The sequence below is a fragment of the Topomyia yanbarensis genome, chromosome 1, assembly GCF_030247195.1.
Source record: "Topomyia yanbarensis strain Yona2022 chromosome 1, ASM3024719v1, whole genome shotgun sequence".
Classification (NCBI taxonomy): Eukaryota; Metazoa; Arthropoda; class Insecta; order Diptera; family Culicidae; genus Topomyia; species Topomyia yanbarensis.
The window spans coordinates 201,838,105-201,863,832 of NC_080670.1; the positions used below are offsets into that span (position 1 = coordinate 201,838,105).

The 25,728-nt window shown below is 39.1% G+C and overlaps 1 protein-coding gene across 3 annotated transcripts in view; it reads right to left on the reverse strand.

Moving 5' to 3' along the window:
* Positions 1–25,728, reverse strand: part of LOC131688421 (leucine-rich repeat flightless-interacting protein 2) — a 109,856-nt gene that overhangs the window by 73,437 nt on the left and 10,691 nt on the right. For all 3 annotated transcript variants that reach the window (XM_058972690.1, XM_058972681.1, XM_058972709.1), the window contains exon 2: positions 18,062–18,889. In XM_058972690.1, the coding sequence (XP_058828673.1) occupies positions 18,062–18,148 (87 nt within the window). In that variant the 5' untranslated portion in view covers positions 18,149–18,889. The remainder of the gene's footprint in view (positions 1–18,061; positions 18,890–25,728) is intronic.

Consider the following 25,728-nt stretch of genomic DNA (forward strand, 5'->3'; position numbering starts at 1 on the left):
GGTAATTTGTCACAATTAAATCTTTCTTTCAAATACCGCTGAATCCAAAGCGTCATAAGATTTAATTGCCTTGTCACCAGTAGCATCTCCCCATCAGTTCCCGATGGCGGATATAGTTCGATTGACGAAACGAAACTGCAGTGAGATTTATGGTTATTGAATTTTTGTTTCGTTTCTTTTAAATAAGTGCATAGTTTTTCCTTGTCATCAGCTGCTTGGTCGTACATTCCGTACCGGGTGTTACAGCGTGGGACTCATTACCGGTTTCCCATCAGTAACAACGAACTGCATCCCCATCATCATCATCATCATCATCTTCGTCTGCACGGAATATCTAAGAGGACTGCAAAGTAAAAACTTAAAACAAACAATCCATTTCCTCTGGCTGCAATTACCGTTGATGATCTGCGCGCAAATGGGACCAATTTATAAATGTTTTTCCAAAGATGAAGGGGAAACATTTTCCCGAACGATTTTCCGGCCGCTGCTGACAGCCAGCGTCCGTTCAGGCGGTCATCATTCGTCTCCGTAGCCATTGCTGATGCTAGCAAGTAACTGCATTGGAAAGATGCTCTAATTGAGCTGTAGTTTTGTTAACGCGTTTAAACATGGAAATAAATTGTTGTAGCTTAGTAGTGGATAGTTTTTGAAATGGATTGATCTCTATACCTATTGACATGTACTTTATTATTGTAATTTCGAAAAGCAGTACAGTTTGAGAAAAATGGAACATGCTAAGGTTTGTTAATGAATAAATCATCCAGGTTGTTAATGTTGTCCTGAATGAAGAAAATTTAGCTAAAAACTATTTTTTCTCCACTGAGGAGGAAATTGTTTAAAACCATCCTTGCGCTTGAAGAGCACAAAACCTATAACTAAGTTAGTTGTGGGACTTGCGTTTCGACTTCGTCTCTTCAGAATCCGGCACTAACTTAGTGACAGGACTAAACTAGCGCCAGATTGACGCTAGCTCCAACAAAACCAAAACACTATTTGTGCTTGTGAGCGAATCCCTAGTCCTACGTGATGTCCCGCAAGAAAACGCAAATTAGGTAACTAATTTAGTTATAGGTTTTTGTGCTCTTTACGCGCAAAGATGGTTTAAAACAATTTTCTTCATAGTGGTGAAAAAAATATTTTTGCTATTTCTATCTAAACTATTTGGTTTTTACATAAATTTTCTTCATTAAGAAGAAATGTAGCATAGTGCATATTGCCTTGGTTTGCGAAGCCAAACCAAGTTTCGATTTGATTAATTCTCATCATATTAATCAGGACGCCTTTTCTTGCGGGACATCATGAAGGACTAGGGATTAGCTCAGAAACGCAAAAAGTGTTCTCACTTTTTTTAGCTAGCCTCAAATCGGCGCTAGCTTAGTCCTGTCGCTAAGTTAGTGCCGGGTTCTGATGAAACGAAGGCGAAACGTAAATTCCCTAACTAATTCGCATAATTTGTCCTACAGAATTAGGTGACTTTGAATAATGACAAAAACACTCCAACTGTCTTAGGCAATCAAAAGGTTATCGACCCTGCCAGGCGCTAAAGTTAATTGATTTACACCTCAAGCGACAGCCGTCCGACGACGAGGTCTGCTTCCAGCTTGTACCTACGCACCCAGCCAGCCGTAGCCACATCCATCACACACTGACACCCACTACTGGGACGGAGGATGAACCTATTGCGCCGAGAGACCCCCTCCGGTCAATAATAAGCTAAACTGCTGCAGTCGCAGTAGGCTGCTGCGGGGAGAAAGTTTTGAACACACGGTAACCAGAAAGAAAATATTGTTGCAACCAGGATTTAAACGTGTCAGACATCCATCCATCCATCCAATCCGATGGTGAACGTTTGTCACGGAGAAAACATGGAAAAACATAACCGCGCCGCATCACAAATCGACGACGACGACGGTAGGAAGTTAGCTTATACCATTTATATGACCCCGAAAACAAATAAACACATTTGTAAGTTCTCCTTGCTTCCACATGTCTACCGAAGCCGCCACTACCGAGTGTGCCCCCTTCCTAGTAGAGGAATGGAAGTAAAACTGGGATATTAATAATATTTATAGGTTAGCTTATGAACTCGACCGAGTTTGTGTGATTTATGGAAGCTGACTGATTGCGAGCACGGATCGGAGACTTTTAGTTGCTCAGACAGCCAATTTTCGGAAGAATGGTGGTTTAATATGTTCCGGAGAAAATGCGTTTGATGTGCGTTCGTCAAAAAGGATGGTGAACTTACTGCCAGTGTCAAAGTGTCGGAGGTTCAGAATCTGTTCAGACAACACTGAATTTTGCTGTGGACTGACAGTGAATGTGAGAGGAAGAAAGAAACCAAAGAAATGAAAATCGCGCTGTGATTGGTTCCAGGAGTGCTTCAGGCTTCGAAGTTGGTGCTGTGTTATGAATATAGATTGACATACGGCTCAGTCAAACCAATGCATTAAGCCAACTATGGGCTATCCGGAGCTTGTTGCTTATGTTTAGTTGCTTCTTTTACAAACCGAGCATTTCAAAATTAATTCAACAAACGGTAAATCTATCATAAATTCTCGGCAGCCGGCTGCCCAGAGCAATAAACACATGATAGCACTTCTGAGAGCTGCATATAGATCGTATCACTTATCAAGGTGAATCCCAGATGTGTGTAATTTTTTACCCCATCCTACTAACAAAAATTCCTTCCCGTGGAAAATGAGGAGATGAAGAGGTAAACACGGTCTCCATAGCAACGTTTGTTACACTAATATTCATTTCCTTCCCCGATGACTGTAAGGACGTGGCCGGCGCCGTTATTGGCATTTTAAAGTATAAAACTCTCGAAACGTGCATATTGAGAATGCATAGTTACTCCCAGGTCCCATTCGTTGATTATCTGTTCAATTTTGCGTACTCTGGTCAATCACGAAGTAGCAACTACGAATTGTACGGTCATCATACTCATACTCATAGAATAAGGCTTTTTTGTGTACAATAAGAGAAAGTTAAAATTTTTGTCATCAGCAAATTAAAATTTTTAAAAATATTTGCAGCATAAATCGGTTTTTAGTTAAGGGATTGCATACCTTTTTGCGAGAAAAATTTCAATAAAGTTTGAATTTATGTAAAAGCATAAAGCATTGATTTTATTACATCAAAGTTACAGTATTTTTATAGCACATTTTTCAGTGAAAAAAATGCGCATTAGTTTATAAACATATGTTGATAATTGGCGGAGTTATGGCTTTTTCCATGAAACCCTTTTTAATTTAAGGGGCTTGCGGTGAGCACGATTGAAGACCAATAGATCAACTAAAATCCCAAAAATTCCATTAGTATAGGAGTATTCCTTGTACCTTAACGATTAGTTGAAGAAATATTATTTAAAATCGATGCTTTAAGCGCTAAAATTTTTTGTTTTAAAATTTTATCTATGAAACAAAAGTTTTTACAAACAAATATAAAAATGGTGTCGATAAGGTGCGAGAAAAGTTAATTACGAATAATTGAAATGAAGAAAATCGGTAAGTGGTTTTCCGGCAATCGTGTTCACGGAAACATTAATTTTTGGAAAAACGAAATTGCGAGAAAATCGAGTTTAAAATTTCAAGGTCCTTCTGCTCTTGGTAGACGAAGCGCACTTCGAAGTGCTATAACTTTCGATCCAATTCTCGTATTACCCAGAAAATTTGGGAAAATATTCTCAAGGAGTTGTACTTTCAGATAAAGTAATAAAAAACCCTTAATAACTTTCCACAGGCATCTGATCGTTTCGAAGTTTTCGAGACATTGTTTTCTCGATAAATATGTCCAGTGAAAATCACACCTCGATTTATTTTTAGGAGACAACGGGCGACTCTTGGAAGAACTCTTACGCAAAAGTTGAGTTCCCCATGCGAAATTCAATGTAAATTTGAAGTCGTTGGCGCAAAGTATAGTTTCACTGATCGAGCATAGAATTTGCACGGTTGTTCTGGGACCCAAATGGAAGCAAGAAAGTTGCTCGGAGCAATCGTGCCCCACTGTACTGTACACTTGCAATAATATAAAGTGGCAAATACGGCGAGCGACTAAAATGTTGCTACTAGTTGCAACTTAAAGTTAGCTAAAGGGCGGAACTGGAAGCCAAAAAAAGGTTGCGTGATTGATTGACGAATATGTGATTTGGGAGCATAAAACAAGTGTCTATTAAAGATTGCAGTTTAATGAGCCCACATCTCAGCGAACTCGATTTTTACTAATTTTTGGTCTGGAAATGTCACCCAATAAAACATTGCTGAAAGTTGATGTTTAATTTTGAGTTTTCTCGGATTGGCTACGGCGTCCTGAAACTTATTGTCTAGTGTATGTGTTTTATATTTTATAAGTGATCAAACTGCTGATCTGTACCTACGTTCTCGAATGGGCTAAGAGAATGTATCACTAGAATGACTCCCTCGCGAACCTGTCGTTTACTTCATAGAGGTTATTTCTATTTTTGCAGCCAGTATTGAAAAGCATCCTGGAAAACACTGCAGTTATTTTGTAGTGTTTTTCTTGCCAATATTAATATTTGATGCATATTTTCATATGTCGCAATTATTAAAACGGCCAGGCCTACTGTGCAGAGTTGGGTTTCAAGATGGTTAAAAAAAAGACGGCAATTAAATTATTCATTTAATGAATAATTTAATTAACGAATTGTTTTAAATCTTAAAGGAGGAAGAAATGAGGACAACCGTACCGGCCGTTTCAGTTTGAAGGGGATATAATAAATCGCTGGGAGTGACTTTGCTAAGAAGGTTAATGTCACTCCTTTAAACCTTTGGGATGGGAGAGAGACTTATTTACGCCTTGCCCTGGCTAATAAGCCTAGGTTATAGCGCGTTTACTCGCTGTGTCGTTTACTTCATAGAAGTTAGGGATAAAAATAGTACATAAATTCTACTTTCCTTTATGGGCTACTAGTACAGAGGGTAATTAATTTGCGACCTGGTTTGTATTATAGAGAAGGGCTCGAGAGTTTGTATGTCCCGTAATAATTTAGTTAATCACGCGGGCATTTGTATGTCGTCGCTGTAGTGCTATCTTATTACAAACGCCATTTTGGGGCAAACTGAGTTAGATATGCCACATTACTTGTGTAAATAATCTCTACAAAGTGGCGTTTTCAGAATTTTGAAATTCTACTTGGTTACTAAGATATAGCGAGAAACATGATGAGAAATTATGAGTTTTTTGCTTCAAATCACTGTATCTTGGGATTTGCTCAAGTTATATTGTAGTTTTAGATGTTTTATATGTAAAAATGTCTGAGAAACACAATGGAATAAAAATTTTCGAAAGAAAAATACACGAGTTGCGAGAAAAACACTTTAAGTTTTAAACTGGAAATACAGCATATTTGGCAACATTGCAACCAAAAGTTACTATTTTTTTATAGATTTCCTGGTTCATTTCCTTCAAAATTCATCTAACCGATTGTTTATAGACCAAATTAAACCAAAGATATGAATAAAAGTTTATTATTGATGGCTTTTTTCTATGGAAAATTGTCCATGCACGATTAAGACACGCCATACAAATGTCATCAATACTTGACTTTTGTTTACATTTTTAGTAAAAACTTGCAATGTAGTTCACCGATCTTCCGAATATTTGAGAGATTAATACAGAATAGATAGAAGAATCAATTGTCTTCTCTGAATTAGTTCTACCATTTATAAGTTACAATTAATTTCAATCTCAAACTTTAAAAATCGTTTTTCTCGAAATGTGCTAAATGGCGCTTGTCATAAGATAGCACAACAGCGACGATGTAATTTAATGCTCGGAAATGCCTTTTTATACTCGTGTATGTTTGGGTGGCAGATAATTTTGCGATGTTGGAATTTTGTCCATAGCCAGGAAAAAAATCAACCAAGATATGAAAAAATTTATGCAACAAATGAGTTAAATTGGTGGTGCGTGTTAAACGTGGTCCAAATCGATGAAAGTTTTGATGCTAGAAATAGTTGCACTGTTTCATATCTTTCATTTTTTTTAAACGTGAATAAGTTTGAGTACATGATACCCGGTTAAAAAAAGAAATTCAAAATGAAATTTCGTGCATTTTTAAAGAGCATTTTTTTATTTTTTATTTATTTTATAAATATATCCCATATAAAACTTATATCAACTTGGGCACAAAACACCAACATCGCAAAAATAACGTCCATGCTATTTTCTAACATGTGAAATAATATAAAAGCTCCGGATCAATATTATCACGGAGGAAGGAATAAAAGTTCCCGATTCTTCCAACATGGAAAGGTAACAGAGTGGCTCTCAGAATATTATTGTTCACAGATTAACCCGATTGTAATATTTAATGTGGCGCGTTTATTTTACCAAATACGCAAATTGCTTGCCAGATCAGCAATTGTTTTGGGAGTTTTTGATACATACATAAATTTATTCTGAAAGAGATAACGCAGTTTTGTATGTACTACTGTTGAATACATTGATTTTCGAGGTTCGTCTTGCGTCAACAATTGACAAGTTCATTGATGCTTAAGTTGCTTAGGAATGCGTATGACAAACAATGTAATCTGTCGTCATACTTGCTCAAAATAATGATATCTAACACGGAACGGATTTAGAATCTTCACCTTTGCGTTATGTTTACCCCGCACAACCAACTGGTCTGACACATTGAGTACAAATTTGAAACCCGACACACTTTGTCCATCAAACGTCACTTTAAGTCTAACATATTTACACAATCTTAGTAACTTCCGTCCTCTGATCTCCGAAAGTTGGACCCAAAAGGAAAATTGATACATCCAACAAACAAAAAAACAAATTTCTGTGTGGCGAACGCCGTCGGAAGTGTCTCCATTCCCATCCCACAAAGGTTCTTCCTGCGTCCATCCTCTCGAAAGAATGCCCACGGTCTCGGTAGGTACACGCCGACGTTTAATTTTTCCTCTCGGGAAAACTTGAAACAATGCAATGTGTCGTCTGTTGTCACGCACGCGTTCGGGTCTAAATTTACCTTCCAGAATGCAACAACGGGAGAAAACAGACCACGACGGACGACGAAAAAAGCGGATGAGCGAGCAACAGCACAGAAGAACTGCATCGTCCTCGTCTGAATTCGAAAACAGCCGACAGCCGGAGTTGGGCGGTGAAGATGGATTGATGGATTTGTCAGACTGCAGACCCGGCCGATGCCGATGCTGATGTCGTCGGTCTGTCGGCCGGTTGCATCGTGGAAACCATGCGGAATTCTAATTTTAAACCTGACCTCCTAGCAACGTCGATTCCGGAGTGGAGGAATAGTGCGCCGTGGACCCTTTTGTTGTTTTGTCGTGGAAATTTCTTTTGTTCTACGACGTTGAATGTCGGTGGGGCTGGGTTTTGCATATATGTAAGGGCATTAGGAGTATAGCTGGGAAATGTTAAGGAATGTGCCGGTCGATAGTGACATGGAACATTAGAACTGATGGCGTCGTGTTCTAGAAATAATTCTAAACATTTCCGACGGAATGGATTTTTTTTAATGACTCGAGATTTTCGCAAAGAGTGATAAAAATTGATAGAAAATTTAGACAACTCCACGTAAATTTTTTGTACTTCTATCAACTAGAGCGTTGAGCGCATTTTAACTTTATTTTTATTATAATAATTTCCTAATTTGAACTAACGTTAGAGCAGTGTCTATCATCTTTGGACAATTGCTATGGCCTGCAATTGATTGTAAACCGAATAATTGACGAAATAGTACAGCACCCGACAAATTTCCAAAAATGCCAAAAATCTGTTAAATCAGTTAAAAATAATTACAGTTAAAAAGAATTACAAAAAATTGCAAAAAAAAAATCTGTAAATGAGGTAAACCTGTCCCTAATATGTATGACCACAATAGGCTCTTCACCCGAGTAGATCATCGTTTTGTAGAAAACTCTTCTCCAACCACGACTGCACTTAGCGGGCTCTATTTCTGTCCTATGACATCATCCGCTAATTATTACAGCATTCGTGTTTACTACAAGATCGCCGGAGAATTGCCATAGCCACGTGACGGCGCGCAGACAACAACGGCCGCAAATTAATAGAAGGAAGAAAAAAAAAGTAGGCGACGATTTTGCACCACACGCGAACAAGTACCTAATTGTGCCGGTCGCCCGGTGTCGTTGTGGTCTCGTTGGCGTCGACACTTCTTCCATTTATCTGGTAGGTAGGTATCCCTGCCGGATGAAGATGATGATGACGACGATGATGATGATGCGAGTAACATACTTTTACGACGGAACCGGGCAAAAATGGAAGCAAACGAATTGGCACCTTACAGTTGGGGTGGAAGACGACCTCGGTCGGTACATCTGCAAACTGAAGTCACGGTGAATGTCAACGGTAGCTACTTTGTAAGCTGTTGGTGGCGACAACGACGGAGCGCATTTATTAGCAGGATGCAACCAAGCATAAAGGAAATGCGAATTGCAGTGGGATGTTCGTATAGATATGACAAGCTTGTGAACGTCGGATTTGGTGCTCTACCAACGAACCCGTATCAACGTTAAAATTCCAAGTTAAATGGTAGGAATCACAAGTCTGCAAATTCCAGACATGGTCGTTGTTTTTTTTAATGTTTACAGCTAATCGATTTCAATTAGACAGCCGCTCAATTAGAAAAACCAAAATAAATTCGACGATATTGTTATCTTATCCGACAGGTTCAATTCAAGCTGTTAGACATGAACTTGACATGTACATAAACAAGCTTCTGTTTTTGAAAATATTTACCGAACGATTGTCGACCCTTCATCTGGATAATTGTTGAACTTTGCATGTAACTGAAACAGGTTGCGCGTATAAACTCAATAAGGGGACCGTTCATAAACAACGTAAACCGATTTATTCGAGTTGTCCTACTAGAGCTGTAGAGCATGATTCTCACGGGATACTTCACGCTGTTTAAGGTGAAGATATGTGGAAGCCACGCGCACGCTTGTTGCTAGGCACCGACGCGCTTGTTTACATTGAGAAAAATGGAATTCGAAGTGAAAATTCAAACGCACAAATCGACACAGATCTTTCAATAGGGCCAAAGTCGCAATGTACTCAAATGGAGAAAAATCGGTTTCAATATACGGCGATGCTTTTCTAAATGTAGTTTTTATTGTAGGTATAAATTACTTTATGACCATGTTTTTCCGGAAGCATCTTTGGTTAAACCTTATGACAATATAACAAAGAATTTAATTCCTATGTGCTTTTAGTGGGTAGAAACTAAAAAAATGCTTACGCCCAATTTGCATCCCAGTCGTGATTTTGCCCTTCAGCAACCACTATTTACGGAAGGGCTAAATGGTGTACATAATTTTCAGAAGGGCGCGGTAAAAGGGCTAAACTGACTCTGTCTTGCTGGGTAGGGCTGGGTAAATGGGCGAGCTTGACAGTATACTTTTTAATAGGGCTCAGCAAATGGGCGCATAGAAACCCAATGTAAATGATAGGGCGCGTGCATCTTTTCTTCGAATTTCATGAAAATATCGAAATATTCGAATGTTTATGTGCAACAACTATCGAGTAGACATGATCCTAGTAGATATTGCTTATCATTTATATAATAGAACCGCCGTTTAAAGAATAATTTTGTGAATAATAACCGTACGCCCGGTTCTGTCAAAATATGTAAGTTTAGCCTTTATATTCCATATGAGAAGAAGGGCCTAAGTCGAAATCTCGAAGAAAATGCATGTTTCGCCGTTTTGTTTTCTTTAATTATAAATCGAACTAAAAACCATTTTAACTAATTTTCACCTCAATCTTGTAGTATTTTTGTCGCATAATGTCATAATAGCGAAAACGCAGTTTGTTTACATTTGCGATTTAAGCCCTAATGAAAGATCTATGTCGAAATGAGTTTTCGGACATTTTCCCTCGGTCATCTGCACATTGGCAGAAAATTTGAAGTTTTGTTAATGAACGATTAAAGTTTCGCGAGTGTTTGTGCAGTGGTGTGTGATTAAAGTGCATTTGAAAAGGTGCACTGAAAGTGAGAAGAAGAAAAATAAGAGTGTTTCGAAAAGAAACTCCAAGTGAAGAGGGGTGATATTTTCGCACAAAATAAGCGCTACAGATGGAATTCCGTCAAAAACTCAGGTTGGTTGTATAGGAAAATGTTCTAGTTTCCTCAAGTAGCAGTTTCGTGGTACACCGGCAAGGTTAGTGTATTGAAAAACGTATTTTTTTATTTGCTCATGTCAGATACATGGTTAGGTCTGGGAGAGGGGTGTTTGCGGCGTAGGAGGTATGTTGTGGCTCGCTTGTATAATGTCCTTAAGGACAATTGCAGCGGGCCGTGAATCTGAATGTGATATTCATTGTACGGTTCAGAAATGGCATAGGGTCTTCGCGCTCGCGTGTATCATCGCGAAGGACTCGAGCGTTTGTACGTTAGCGTGTTTGATCGCATGTGCGTTTGTATGTCGCGTGTGCTACCGTGTATGTTACTTTTTTTATAAATGTGTCCTTTCGCATATTCGCGTGTGTTTTTGGATGATCGCGCGCGGACCAAGAATCTTTTTCGAAGACGGAGGTGCATTTTTTTTACTGCTGTCAATTTTTATTCAAAAGAAACCTCTACTCTCGAAATTGAAACATACAGGAAAATACGAGTAGATCTCCGGAAGGTGGATACCGATAGTGATGTGATTGTAGAATAAGCAAATTGAGTGCAGTTGGCCTCGAAGCGATCCAGGCACTGTGTTCAGTTCACGGAAAGTGGTTGAGGCGGTTGAACCTTGTTACCTTGTTTCGATGTCTGGACCAGCGATGACCCGAGTGTGTTATTGCAAAGATGGAGCGTGGTAGGAAGCTGAGTTTTCGAGGATCCGGAAGTTGCTTTTCGTGCACAGTAGCGGTTGAGATCACTACGGAACTCATCGGGTGAGAGAATTCCAATTATTTTTTAGAAGACTAGTTGGAAATTCTTTGTTTTTGTTATTTTTTGCTACATTTTCAAAATGACATATTATTACATGTTGTTCCGAGCTGCGTTTAGCTGTTTTATTTTCCATGTGTCTGTAGAAGGAGTGTTGTATGGTCGGATCCACATGAGGTTTTGTGGTAACTGTTCCGTGTCGCGAGTTTTTGGAACGAAATTTTTTGGAATTATTCTGTCCAAATAGAAATAGAAATGACTTCTTAGTCGATCTTTAGTATCGGTTTGGACTATTGTGAAATATACTGTACAGTTATTTTCCGTCAACGCTCAACGAACGCGGAAGGTTTCTGTTTTCATGGTCCTGTACTGCCTATTAGGACATAGAAGTCCTGTATGTATTTTTGTCGAAAGTGAGTTGTCTGTTGGTTTGTATTTTAATGCGTCTTTTGTTTATTATCACTATTGTTTCAGAGAGAGAGTAAGGGCGCTATAACCCTGGCTCATTAGCCAGGGCAGGGCTAAATACTTCTGTCCCATCCCAGGAACCTAGGACCAAAGGAGTGACATCAACCCTCTTAGCAAAGTCACTCCCAACGATTTATCAAACCCCCATCAAATTGAAACGGTTGTGTACGGTTGTCCACGCTTCTTCCTTATTCAAGGTTTAAAATATTTCGTTGATTAAATTATTCATTAAATGAATAATTTGATTGCCGCGTAATTTTGAATCATCTTTATTTTGTACGCTGCACAGTTGGCCTGGCCGCTTTAATGCTTGTGTCATATTCAATATGTGCCACAAACATTAATAATGACAAGAAAAATTGTGGACGAACGTCTGCAATTTTCCAGGATCCCTACATGTATTGGCTGTGTATGTGTAGACTAGACCAGATCGCGCGCGGACCAAGAATCTGATACTTAATCTGATACTTAATTATCGTTTCAAATGCTAGAAGAAAGCGAGTTCTTCCATATCACTATAGTTCCCGGTCATGTCGCCATGTGTTGTCAAATAGATACGAGCGTTATTTTTTGATTGGTTCAACTGAATGTATGGACCAAAGTTGCTAGGACGTAGGGTAAAGATTTCCGGACGTGACCGATCCATAATCGCGCCTGCACGGGCTTTTGCGGGTTCGCATTTGAGACCTCCATTGTAACATCATAAGTACTTAAACGTTCGCCGGGATGTTATCATGTTTGCGAGATCGCGGATGTAGATTGCATGAATGATCGCGAAGGGCTCAAGCATTTGTATTTGTATATAAATTCGATTTTATAACCGTGTGTCCATTCGCGATATTCGCGTGTTTTCAGATGATTGCGTGGACCACGAATCTGATACATTTAAGTGTACGGTTCGGATGCTAGAAGAGAGTGAGTTTTCCCATAATACTCGAGTTCCCGGTCATGTCGCCATGGCAGTATGGAAGTTGTGTTGTTTAGTGGGTATATTTTCATGTTTTGTTTGGTCATCCTGTCAAAGCTGTATTTAGGAGGACAACTGTTTACGCCTTAACCGTTGGTTTTAGATATAAAGTATCTTCAACAAACTTTCTTGCCGATTTTTTTATATTAGTTGAATCAGGGTGGTCCTTGCACAAAATCATAACACATGAACCATTAGAGGTATCCATTAGGGTTGTGGTACCGGTAATACCGGTATCGAAAATATCGGAATACCGACCCATTATTGGTACCGTAATACCACAACTGTACAAAAGCCAGTACCGGTATTTTATGAAAAATATGTAGACGGGTCCCGTCTACATATTTTTCATAAAAGTCGCTGTAGATCCAGCGGGACCCGTTTCTAAATATAGGTCGGCAAGGTGGTTTTTAATTATATTTAATTATCTTGTAAATAAATCATTCAGCTTAAGCTTTTGTGGAGAAATGAGGTGCGGCCATCATCATAGTAATTCTAGAAGATAACTATTGCTAACTCCCGTTGTTCTGAACGATATGTTCAAATTCCTGCACTATTTATGAAAACTTCAACTAACTTCTACTAAATTTCACAGTAAGCATAAGAGTAATAATTTGTTTGGATTTTTTTACTAGTGACATTCTGATTGGTTCCAATTATTCACTGAACATAATGAGACTGTGGCCTAAGTCATGTCTGTATTTGGTTTGCCCTTAAATCTTTATCTATAAAAGAACAAACAGCGTTTTAGTAGCTTCCAATTTTAGAATTGGTGAACTGATTCATATGAGCGATTCGTAATTTTTGGTGATCGAAAAATTTAGCAGAACTTCATAGTTGCATATGCATAAAAGTCGTAACCAATTTACAGCAAAGCAAAAATGTCGAAACGAAATGCGTCCAACGTACACGTATTTACATTCTCGCTTCGATTTACTGTTGATAATAGGGTTTCTTAGATTTACCATCTGTTGAAGTCGACGAAAGTCGCACCGCTTACCCATTATTGAATTCCAAGTGGCCTAGATCCGAAATTAAAAAAATGCAATGAGACATCAGTTTAAGCAATCAATTTCGCTTTGAAGCGTTTCGCGAATTATTTGAAAAAAAATATTCGAGTGCTGGTACTTTACCGGTACTACCGGGACTGGGGACTTGAGTACCAAAGTACCGGTTCTCGCCAAAATGGGTCGGTTTCTTCAGAAAAGTTACTTCAATTTGATTGATTTATAACTTTGTAGAACATTATGTAGCTGAACTTTACATATCTAAAAAGTTGATGCTTTGAACACCCTAACCAGAAGGACTACCCTAATTCAACTAATATAAAAAATCGGCAAGAAAGAACTAAGACAGGTTTGTCGAAGATAATTTATATCTAAAACAAACGGTTTGGGAACCATAGTGCATTGGACATTTCCACATTTTTGTCCCGAGGCACAATAAAGGTAATTTTTTATGGCAAGTCTTTTTGCCTTTCTCATATAAAGAAAGGCTATGCAATCACTGTAAAAATCGACTTTTTAACCGAGGCCCGGAGGGCCGAGTGTCATACACCATTCGATTCAGTTCGTCGAGATCGGCAAATGTCTGTGTGTGTATGTATGTGTGTGTATGTGTGTGTGTATGTGTGTGTCATTTAAACTCACACAATTTTCTCAGAGATGGCTGAACCGATTTTCGCAAACTTAGTTTCATCTGAAAGGTATAACGCTCCCATAAGCTGCTATTGAATTTCTAGTTGATCCGACTTCCGGTTCTGGAGTTACGGGTTGAAGAGTGCGGTCACACAGCAAATTCCCATATAAACTGGTACCACCATGATGTTCAAATGATGTAAAACATATTAAAATTGATGTAACATTACTCTAGTTTGCGGGTCTGGATCACTAATGATCAATCAAAGTAGCTTTGACCACATTGGCCACCTATGACGGTTCATGACGCCCCCGGGGAACCCGCCAAGTTCCTAAGCTAATATCCCACCCATTCCCCAACGAATTCTCTACCGATTTTTACAAACTTGATTTCAAATGAAAGATACAGTAATGCCATTGACTGCTGCTGAATTTCATTCGGTTCTGACTCCTGCTTCCGGAGTTACAGGGGTGTTAGTAAGGATACACTGGAATTTCCCATATAAATCGGTACAATCGTAATACCTCAGAGGCTAAAAACTATTGAAATGGTCACCAAATAACTTCTAATCGCAGATCTAGATCACTGATTGCCAATCAAACATTCTTTGAATATATTGTCCACTATCGACGATTCCGGAAGTCCGGAATTCCGGGCATATTCCACAATTAAAGTCAAATCGGTTCTTCGGTGATGACTGAACCGATTTTCTCAAACCAAGTCTCAAATGGAAGGCAAAATATGCAGTTGAGTATTGCGTCGCCGCCCCCCTCCCCGTCTTGCCCTTACACCTCCCTCCTTCATCACTCCCCTCCCCCTGGACCACCCTCACGCCCGCATTTCCTTCATCCATCCCGTATACCGAAATAAGATGAAGGATTTCTGACACATCCTCCACTCCCACTCTACTAACCCCCCATTCCCTACACGTTCAAACCCATTCCACCAACCTTTCCAAATTATAATCACATGAAGATAACATTGAACTCATGCTTATTAAGCTAATTAAATATTATTCTTTTGCCTTTCTCATATTGAAAGGTTATGCAATTGCTTCAAAAACCGATTTTCTAACCGAGGCCCGGAGGGCCGAGTCTCATGTAACATTCGACTCAGTTCGCCGAGATCGCAAAATATCTGTGTGTATGTATGTGTGTATATATGTATGTATGTATGTATGTATGCATGTATGTATGTATGTGTGTGTATGTGCGGATTTGTTAACAAAATGTCCACATCGGTTTCTTAGAGATGGCTGAATCGATTTTTACAAACTAAGATTCAAATGAAAGGTATAATATTCCCATAGGTTGCTATTGAATTTCATTTTCAACCAACATCTTGTTCCGGATTACGAGTTGAAGAGTATGGTTACAAAACAAAATTTGCTGATTTGTCCACATCGGTTTCTCGGAATTTTCTGAACCGATTTTGACATTTTGATTTTGACCGATTTTGATTTTAAATGAAAGGTCCATCAGCTGCTGTTGAATTTTGTGTGGATCCGAGTTCTGGTTCCTGAATTACAGGGTGATACGTACGATCACGCAGCAAATCCCGATTCTAACGAATTCTGCGATGAATTGGTGAGGTAATTTTTTTCCAAAATATAAACACAACTGTTGAATTTGTAGATCTAGGTCACCAACAGTCATTCAAAGTCTCTTTGGCCACACTGGCCACCATCGACGGATCCGGAAGCATCCAAATTCAGAATAACGGTTATATTGGTTTTTCGAAAATGGCTAGAACGATTTGATCAACTTAGTCTCAAATGAAAGGTGTTGCGTCCCCGGAAACTGATATTAAATTCCATCTCCATCCGACTTCCAGCTCCGGAGTTACGGGTTGTGGAGTGCGATCACATAGAAAACTCCGATTCAAACCGATACCTCGATGAATGCAAAAAGGTGCTCTTATATATACTTACCAAGTGTAATAAGAATGAACCAGTTATTAAATCATAGTTTGGAGAAATGAGAAAGGCACAATTGCACCTATAGGTGGATTAAAACAGGTTTTTATGATACTGTTTGATTATTCTGGAATTCCTAATATAATTTAGGGAAATCTCCCAGAATTAACAACAGATAAAAAAAGTGTATTCTGTTTAAAAACCACTTAGTTTATTTTTTTTGAGAATGAATTTTCAGATATAGTGCACTCTATATTCGGAAATGTTGAATTTTTGAGCCATCCTAAGCACCATGGAGTTGAATGAAAAATACAAAAAACATCAGCATCACAAAATTGCTCTTAGCTAAAGTTTTCATCAAATTCAAAGTTTTAATGTTTTTTTTTGGCTTTTGTATGGAGGATGATCACTGCGACGATACCATCGAAGTACGTCTAAAAGACCTAGTATCACATACAATTTTTTTCTGTTGCGTACATATCGCATCGCACAAATACGCATTACGGCGAAGGTGTTTCGATCGAATCTGATACCAGCTTGATTTTGTTCTCGTTAAGGTAAGTCGTAGCCACGATAAAAAATGATATACTTCAAACTGCAGAAACATATTGCTTGCCATACCGCTACTTTTCGAACAAATGGCTCTACTTGAATCGACTTATGAACGTCACATACATCCTTCCCTACGATGTATGTATAATATTGTGGACCTAGAAGGGTTTTTGAATACTCCTGCATATTTGTCTCGTCGTCCGTAGAAATGCAATGCAAAAAGGGCTAACAGGAACATGGAATGTGAAAAGACCAAAAATTCAACAAAGACAGAATGTCAAAAAATACAAAAAGAACCGGGTTAAGAAAAAGTCTTACATTTGGCCATACAAAACCTAAACAGTTCCGCAAAAGTCAACAGTAGAGCTCTGAATACAAAAATGTCACTGTGCATGTGTCGTGTCCATGACCAATGTAGCATAAGGAAGCATAGCCTAGTTTGAAAAGTTTACCAAATTATGGGTTCTGTAGCGATGTTATCACTATGAAAAGCTGTAAATTGATCTGATCTCTTTCCCCGTTAACAAAGCTTTAGTAGAAAAACTAATTATTGACTAATTGAACCGAATCCAGGTATATCGATTCCAGAATTGGATATTCTTCCAAATGTGCCAAAATGGTCATTTAGAATCCAATTTTAATATTATTCATAGTCCGTTCAAATATGCTTTTTCCGAAAAATAATTTTCTTTGAAATCTGTACACAATTCGAATTTTCTCAGCTTTAATTAAACATTTGAAAAATCTTTTTTTTGTTTCAAACTAGAATTGAACAGTGGAAACAAATTAGTTCTGTTATATGTACTAACCCATTTATGCCCTATAACGCTGTTTTTCTTAAAACGTATTAGTGTCAGGAAACACGAAAACATGTTTCAATAAAATTATCTTATAATGTGAGGAAAAGCTGATAACAATCTAAATTGATAGGTTTTTCGCTATTCAATAACATTCCAAGACATTAAAGATATATTTCGAAATTTCATTTTTCACCGCTAACTAAAACTCCCTGGCAGCACTGCTTCGGTGGAATTCAATCGGACTAATTTCAATAAAGTTCAATGAATAATACTAGTAACTGTTAGTGCTCAAATGAAAGGTGAATTAGTCCCAATAATCATCTTTACCTTGTGAACCAGTTTTTGTGAGCAAATCGTGACTAAACCAAAAGTTTCAGCTGTTTAAAAATATAGTCTGCATTATACACAATATAGACATGAAGGAGTTTAAATTTAAACCAATAAACATTTCCCATGAACCACTTACTTACAGCTATAATGCTCAGTCGAGTGTGACTGTTAAAAAATGCCAATTTACCAACCCCCCAAAACCTTGATCTGTGAGCGAGTTGCACGAAACCATAAGCCATAACACTACAAACCGAAAGTCACCGGCTGCAAATTCCAATATTGAAACCGATGACGTCGGACGAGTAGCCACCAACGGTCAAATATTACTTAAATCATCGTCGCTGTCGCAGATTGTAAGCCGGAAAGCACCTTTCCGCAAAATCAGGCAAATCCGCCAACATTTTTTACGACGTCTGTGTGTGTGTTTTTGTTCGTATTGTACGTGTGAAAATACAAATCGCTTCAAAATGGAAACAAAATCGAAAGTATGATGTACTCACCTCCTTGGCGATCTGATCGAGCGCCTGATCTTCGGCATTGATCCGCGAGTTTCCACGACGCCTTCCAACAGCGCCGGGGCTGTCCATCGTGCCTGCTGTCGCTTCCGATCGTCGATCTGCACCAACACCGGTGTGCGTATGCACCGCAACGTGTCTCTCTTTTCGTCTGTTTCGTCCGTGTGTGTGAGGGTGTGTGTGTGTGTGAGTAAGTGGGTGGGTGATCACGGACCTGTTTCGGTCAGTTGGTCAGTTCCAACCGGTTTATCTTTGCTGTCCGGTTGTGCAAAATCAATACACTGACCTTCACAGAATTTTCCCTAACTGTGTAACCAGCTGTCAACCGGTGTATAATCGAATAATTTCCGCTTGAACAATTTTTTATGACGCACTCTCTCTTTACATATGACTTCTATGTAAATGCAGTTTGCTCGAAAATTTTTTTTTCTTCTGTAACACTACCGCGTAAATTATCTCACACACAAATAAAATGCAGCTCAAAAGATCAACAGGAAAATTAAATACAGATGCACCGCAACAACGGTACAGGTAAATCACAGCAATGGACACTGGTCAGCGTCGGATGAGGGGGAGGGGCGGTTATGTTCGCAGCCCAGGTGGACCAGCCTCTGGACTCAATCGATTTTATGTTAGCTGCTGTCAAATCGATTAATCGTTGATGCCTAAAATATTCACCCGGTGATGACGATGGTGACGATTTCTTGTTCCAATGATGATGACGATGATGATACCGTGTGTCAGGAGTTATTGTGATTGTTGATGCTGTAGCAGTTGTAGTGGTCGTGCCGGTGATGGTGGTAATAGAAGTAGCTGTTGTTTTTGTGGTTGTCGTTTTGAGGTCAAGCCGTGTAGGATCCAGGACATATATGGAAGAAAAACGGAGAAGAAAAAAAACACATTAAACATTCAACAGTTTGGTTAATGTACGGTCACCCGCTACGGGCGAATCAGTGGTGGCGAAGTGAGGGAGAAACACGACCGAGGATAAGAGCGTGCGGGATTATTCGCTACGTACGTTAAGTAGATGCATATTCAGATGGTTACTCGGTTCGGACAGGATTAGTCATCGGCACTGAAATATGCATGATTTGTGACCACTAGGAATGGGCGAACTTAATTTTCGCGATATGATGTACTGCAATTTATACGCAAATGGAATGGATGGTATTCACATCATAAATGTCATCTGGACCCCTGGCAGATTTATGAAACGGCAATGTAATAACAATTTTCATTTACACAGTTGAACAGTTCTGAAAAAATAGCCTTGCTTGAAACACTCCAGATCAAAAAATTGTGGGACTTAATTGTGATAGATAGCTTTTTGACGTAGGATTACGACTTTGTTTTCGATGTACGCCACCATAAAAAATCATATGTTACGAATTTCAACCATTTCACGGTAAATTTTCGATCTGTTTGCACATACCGTTCAGAAATATTTCTAAGCTAAAATTTCATTAAATTAAACTTTAGTTTTTACGACATTGAAATAACGCAAAGCATAACCCAAATGCCACGAATTTCCATACAGCATGTTGCACATCTCAAGCCCGGGACATCAGATCAGAGCCTTCCGCATACGGTAAACATTCGTATTGCTTCCTTTGCATGTTTCTGATTGGTTGAAATGCTTTTCCCAAAAGACATCAAGCCCGGTTTGACTGTTAAATCATCACATACATATGAGACTGGAAAAACCAGGTCAGCAGCTATCTAGTTCAGGTACCGTTGGATGGTTGATGGAACATTCTTTAAAATGACAATGCTGCCTGTGACGGTTTTGGGACACCTTTGGAATTGTTACTGTTTTCGCCTGCTTCAACCGCGCTGGTGATTGTGGGATACCAAATTCAGGACAACTCTTGGAACCCGAAAAGTATAGCCAAATGTTTCCTGCAGGCATTCAATTCGTCGATTGCAAAATGGCGTTGATCTACATATTTACTGGATTAAAATAAAAGTTACGTCTTTTCGCACAGCTTGTCACTGCTAGTGATGATCTTCTTTCTCGGCGACTAGTCGTTTGCTGCTCTCTCGTGCTCGCTTACGTCTACGGCCAAGATTATTGGTTTGCCGTTTGAGTGTCTTTTAGCATTATATGTGCTGGTTGTTGGCTTCGATATACTAGATGCAGCAGTTATTGGCTGAACTGTCTTTGGTTTAGCAGCAGGTGCCGGCACAGTGGAGCCAATCAAAAGCCTATTTGAGGCTTTAGATGCTGTTTTAGAAGACAGCGTGTATTGATTGAGCACATCGTTGTGTGTTGGCTTGAACAAATCAAACATTCCGGCGTGTAATATGTGAGGGGCGAAAAACCAGTTCATTTAAAAAGTTTTGACGTCGCAATATGCTTATTGTGGAAGCTTTCTGTGGCTTAACTAATGTGCTAAGTAACTTTACACTTGTCTGGTTATGCCGCAGACTCAGGTGATCCGCATCCTGACTCCTGCGGTAGAAAACAAAGGGTTAAGTCGTCGAAAAATTTTAAACTTGCTTATAAGATCATCTTGCACGCTTTTGAAAACTTTCTTCCTTCACCGTCTCGCTCTTCCTTGAGTGCTATGGCTCTTAATGTGAAAAATACTTCATACTTACAGTTTTTTGCTAGTTGAATGTGGCTAACACAAAAAAAAATTTGGGTGTTGCCCTGTTGTTGAGTTATAGAGCTGGGTTCTTGGAAGGGCTCCCTGTCATAATCACTTACTATAACTGCAGAATAGACGCGAAATGTCACTCACTATAACACTGCAATCGCAGCGGGTAGTAATCCTAATGTGATATTGAGTGTACGGTTCAGATGTGCGGGCGTAGGGGCTTCACGATGGCGTGTATTATCGCGAACGGATCGAGCGTTTGTATGTTAACGTGTTCGATAGCGTAGGCTTTCGTATGTCGCGTGATAGCGTGTATGTGAGTTTGCGTGTATAAATTTAATTTTGTAATCGTGTGGCCATTTACATATTCGTGTGTGATCGCGCGGACCGAAAATATGTGTACGGCTCAGATGCTAGAAGAGAGTGCGATCCTCCATAGCACTAGAGTTCGGAACATATTCTCTACCATTGTGCAGTACTATTTCTTCGAAGGAAGCGATACTTTGGAAGGCATCTTATGACGCCTCACGAGGTATGGCATACCTGTCCCAAATGCATCCTCAGCTACATTAATAACTAGCTAATACCCATCGCGCGTTGCTGCGACTTTCAACGAAATAGGAGGAAAACACAATTTGTTCCAAAGCGCCATCTGGCGGGCAGATAATCTCCAACTAATAGCACAAACACGCCCCATAACAAATACCTACAGTGCATAATTTTTTACGGAAATCGGTTAAGCCGTTTGGGAGTCTATAAATCATATACATACAAACTTTGACTTTTATATATATAGATAGACTAGCTAATACCCATCGCGCGTTGCTGCGATTTTCTCCTCTTTCGTTGAAAACACAATTTATTCCAAAGCGCCATCTGGCAAGCAGATAATCCCTAATCAATATCACACAAACACGCCCCATAACAAATATCTACTGTGTATAAATTTTTGCGGAAATCGGTTAAGCCGTTTGGGAGTCTATGAATCATATACATACAAACTTTGACTTTTATATATATAGATAGATAGATAGATGTAATATCCGGTTGGGACGACACATGTGGACAACTACATTGGATTCGGGCAATCTGTGACATGTAGAGCAAACAGGGGCAGCCACAACAGATAACCTGAATAGTGGTCACAGTGGCCTAACAAAAAATAGCACTAGAGTTCCTGATCATGTCGCCACGGATTGTCTAGTGGATATGAGTGTTATTTTTTTTATTGGTTCTAGGACCGAGGGCTTTAGGATGTGAGCGTCACATGAACACGAGCATTTGTTTGGTTGAGATCGTGTTTGTAAATTTGTAAGTGCTAGACGGTTCGCTTTTTCACTGTGGGAGATCGCGAGCGTAGGTATGAGTGGATGATCGCGAAGGGCTGTCAGAGTTCATCTGGTATATTGTCCTTTTTGGGAGTCTTGGCATGGTACACTTAAAGGTTAAGAGAGTGCCAAATCAGGGTTCCTCGTCAAGCCCTCTACAGGAGAACTTGGCCCTAAACCCACTTTGTACATTATTTCGACCATGGTAGGTGTGGGTAAAAAATGTCGCCAAGTTAAGTACTAAATTTGATCATAATGTAGCTTAACTAAAAATAAAGTAGTCCTAGCCAAAGTTTGTATATAATCACTGTAATACTGCTACAGTGGAAAAGCTCCCGGACCACGTCGAGGTACAGTATCAAACCGAGGGCGTCGAAACATAAAAAGAAAATTTGTTTGTTATTTATAATTCATGTACACATTAGCTATTAAAAATATTATATTTTACACGCACGTTGATCAATTACGATTATTTTGAGGTTAGACTGTCAAAAAACTACGTTTCGGCACAAAATTCATTTTAAAACTTTTCTGAAGACACCAACTAAAAAATTGCCAGAAAAGCTCCAAATTGTAATATTTAATCTAAAGAAAGCAAATGAGATCACTGGTGACAGGTCTTTTGTGAATGACTACATACCCGCACACAAAGTTGAGATCAACTGTGTGGTCACTGGTGAAAGTTTGTCTTACGTGTGTGTACTAAAACACGGGGTTGGCTACTTCAAGGACTCGTTATTTCAGGAAACGAAAATTTTAAATGGCAATCACACTGGACGGGACAAAATTATTTGTCCTTTAAAACTCTTATCGGGTGACCGTTTGCGGTGCCCTTGCTGAAAAATGCGACTTTTGTGGAGAGAGTCCACCAAGCCCTGCGACAAATGGCGCTCGACGAATTTGTATTTTTTTACAGAAGTACTAAAAAGAGACGCCACTCACCGCGACAAATCATCTCTTGGCTTAGACTGAGTGTGCCTGTTAAGACCCTCGTGTGGGGTGCCTCTTAAAGTCCCCGTGTTCTGGCATATTTCTCTCAAAAACTATATGCAGATGACATTCCTTATCAAAGCTACAATTGTTCTTTTGAGACGTTGCCAAATATAACAGCCCGAGAAAGCTCTGACACAAAACCAGAACAAACAGCTCCTGGTATTCAAATTAAGAGTTTCCAGAAGAGTTTATCAGTTACGCCTTTCCTAGCTGACTCCATTTTAGCACATTCCGTAGTCAAACGGGAAGTAGTAGGATTAGTCACCCGCATTCTCACAACATGTACGCCGATGGAAATACCGAGGAAAAAGTTTCCCCGAGTGTCATTCGTAACGGATTCCACTACTTCGTATTTCGATATAATTCGTTTGATGTATTTTAGTTCAGCGTGTATACAAGCATAAATTTTATCAGCTTCCATGTTCACGGGAATTTTGGTTCTGATGTTGTTGTATTCGATGTTCAGTTGCATATTGCTCTTCCCAAAGAAGCTTTCCGTCTGGTCTAAACATTCTAAAGGATATTAATAGACAGATTTTCACATAGTTTAGCTGTATGGTGGTCACTTCTTCGAAACTGAGCTCTATTTCACTTTTATTAACCGTTGTACCTCATGCTCTGTAGGTCTCAGGCGAATGTAAGCGAGTCGAAACTGTGTTTTCTCAAATTATTAACACTGTGACTGACTCATTGCACTGTGAAGCCGGAGGCAACAGTATTATACTGTTGGTGAAGTGGATAAGTAACAAAGCGTGGTAGGCTAAATGGCTTGCTTGCTTTACTGATAACGACTGAGGGGTAATTTTTAAGCTATTCACATACGAGACAGCAGGACACACGCTACAAAAAATATTCACTACGAGTTTTGTTGTACCTATTCCAACGCTGTTTTCTGTTGCAGCGTTGCAATAGCTAGAACAAAATTCATGGCAAATATTGTTTGTGGCGTGTGTCCTGTCACTTCGTGTGCGTACAACTTTAATCTCAAATCTGTGCGCGATGGGAAATTCTCGTTGAAACAGTGATCTCGATACGATATCTAGTCTAGTCTACACATACACAGCCAATACATGTAGGGATTCTGGAAAATTGTAGACGTTCGCCTACAATTTTTCTAGTCAATATTAATGTTTGTAACACATACACACTTAATTTTTGCTGTCGAATTTCAGCTTTTTTCGCACTTTTTTGTCGAAATCTTAACAGCTGAGATCTCAGTAAAAAAATGTTTGAGTAAAAGTGACGTTTTATAACTGATACTCGGAAAACATTTCACAGAAACTCAGCGAACAAATCTCACTTCACTGAGATATCGCTTTCAAAATTTGCTGACCACACGGCTGTTGAGAAATCACCGAGCCAAATTGGGTGTGTATGGAAAGAAGATGATTCAAATTTATACGGCAATCAAATTATTCATTTCATGAAGACTTTAATCAACGAATTATTTTGAACCTTGAATAAGGAAGAAACGTGGACAACCGTACCGACCGATCCAATTTAGTGGGGGTTTGATAAATCGTTGGGAGTGACTTGGCTAAGTGGGTTTATGTCACTCCTTTGGTCCCATCGACAGAGAATCAGTGACCTCGATACAAAAACAATGTGATAAAAAAGCGCTGTTCCTCAGCTGCTAACCCAACGCCAGAACTGCACAAATTCAAAGCACGTGAAAATGGCAGACGGACCAGCTGAATACATTACACCCTCAAAAACCGAACCTTCAATTGAATGCATCAGATGCTAATGTTGACTGTCTACGAGCTGATATTTCAAACTCATGGTTGTTACACGTTTTCCGTCCATTATTCGACTGCATCAACGTCTCATGTCAAAACTGATTATACATTCCACCTGCCATTGGTCCAACACTGGGCCGAATTCAATTCAATATATGTCCAACAAGTTGAACCGTTATTGGTCTTATATTAATCCATTGTGGGTTTGGCCGTTTTCTTTAATTGATCTGTCATTGATGTTGATCCGCAAATCGTTGGCTAAATATTGGTCCAACTTTGGTTTGACATTGGACCAACATAGATTTGAAATTGAACTAACATTGGCCCAATATTGCTCCGATATTGGCTAAACATTGGATCAACAGTACTCCGACATTAGTCCAACTTTGGCACAATATTTGTCTCTTTTTTATTCGATATTGATCCAACATTGGTGTAACAAAGGACCAATATTTGTCCTACATAGGACTACCATTGGGCCAATATTGATAAGATCAATATTGATTCTACATTGGTCTAACTATGATTTGACATTGGTCCAACATAGGATCGATATTGATTCGAAATTGGTTCAATATTGATTCAACATAGATCCGACATTGGTCAAACGGTGGTCAAAAATTGGTCCTACTTTGCTCCTACATTTGTTCAAAATTACTTTGAGTTATATATTTTGAAGACTGAAAAATTCCAATATAATACTAACCTACAAAAGTAAATTTTTACAAAAAAAAATCGGCAGCCGGCTGCCCAGAGCAATTGACATATGATAACACGTCTGCGAGTTGCATAGATTCGTAATCAAGAAGTATGTAAATATTTATCCCACCCCATCAACTAAAATTCCCTCCCGTGACAACCGTTGGGAAGCAGAGGTCTACACGTGCTCTCTGTAACAACAGTTGTCACACTAACATTGCTTTTCTTTCCCGATGACTGTAGGGAAGTGACCAACGTCACTTCAAAACTATAGTATTTTTGAAACATGCATA